This window comes from Habropoda laboriosa, unplaced genomic scaffold (genome assembly GCF_001263275.1).
Source record: "Habropoda laboriosa isolate 0110345459 unplaced genomic scaffold, ASM126327v1 scaffold6272, whole genome shotgun sequence".
Classification (NCBI taxonomy): domain Eukaryota; kingdom Metazoa; phylum Arthropoda; class Insecta; order Hymenoptera; family Apidae; genus Habropoda; species Habropoda laboriosa.
The window spans coordinates 2,437-2,927 of NW_017106158.1; the positions used below are offsets into that span (position 1 = coordinate 2,437).

Below are 491 nucleotides of genomic sequence, written 5' to 3' on the forward strand. Positions count from 1 at the left end.
TAAAATCGCTTCCACCGCAGCATCTTGGCTTTCAAATACACGTGCTTGACCAGTAAATTTCAAAATAGAATCATCTACGCCTGCTGTTTTTACAATACAGCCATCAAGAGCAATATTTCCAAACAATACAGCTAAACCACCATCTTGAGAAAAAGCATGTTCTGCACTACGAATAACGCCAGTTTCACGGTTACCATCTAAAGTTGGATAGTAACGGTTTTGTGAGAATGCAACTTGCGTAGGTACACCACCTGGAGAAGAGCGATAAAACTCATAGATTTCAGGATCTTCATGAGAAATGATATCCCACTTATTAATCGCATCTGCCAATGTTTTCTCGTGCACTGTACTTACAGATGTGTCAAGTAATTGTGCACGCTCTAACTCACCTAAAATTGCCATAATTCCACCTGCACGGTGCACATCTTCCATGTGAACATCTTGTTTTGCAGGTGCAACTTTACAAAGTACAGGAACATGACGAGACAGTT

General features: G+C 40.5%; 1 protein-coding gene across 1 annotated transcript in view; it reads right to left on the reverse strand.

Moving 5' to 3' along the window:
• Positions 1 to 98: 98 nt before the first annotated feature.
• Positions 99 to 491, reverse strand: part of LOC108578291 (serine-rich adhesin for platelets-like) — a gene marked incomplete at both ends in the record, with an annotated part of 8,844 nt that continues 8,451 nt past the window's right edge. The window contains one exon of the mRNA XM_017941591.1: positions 99 to 458. Within this exon, the coding sequence (XP_017797080.1) occupies positions 99 to 458 (360 nt within the window). The remainder of the gene's footprint in view (positions 459 to 491) is intronic.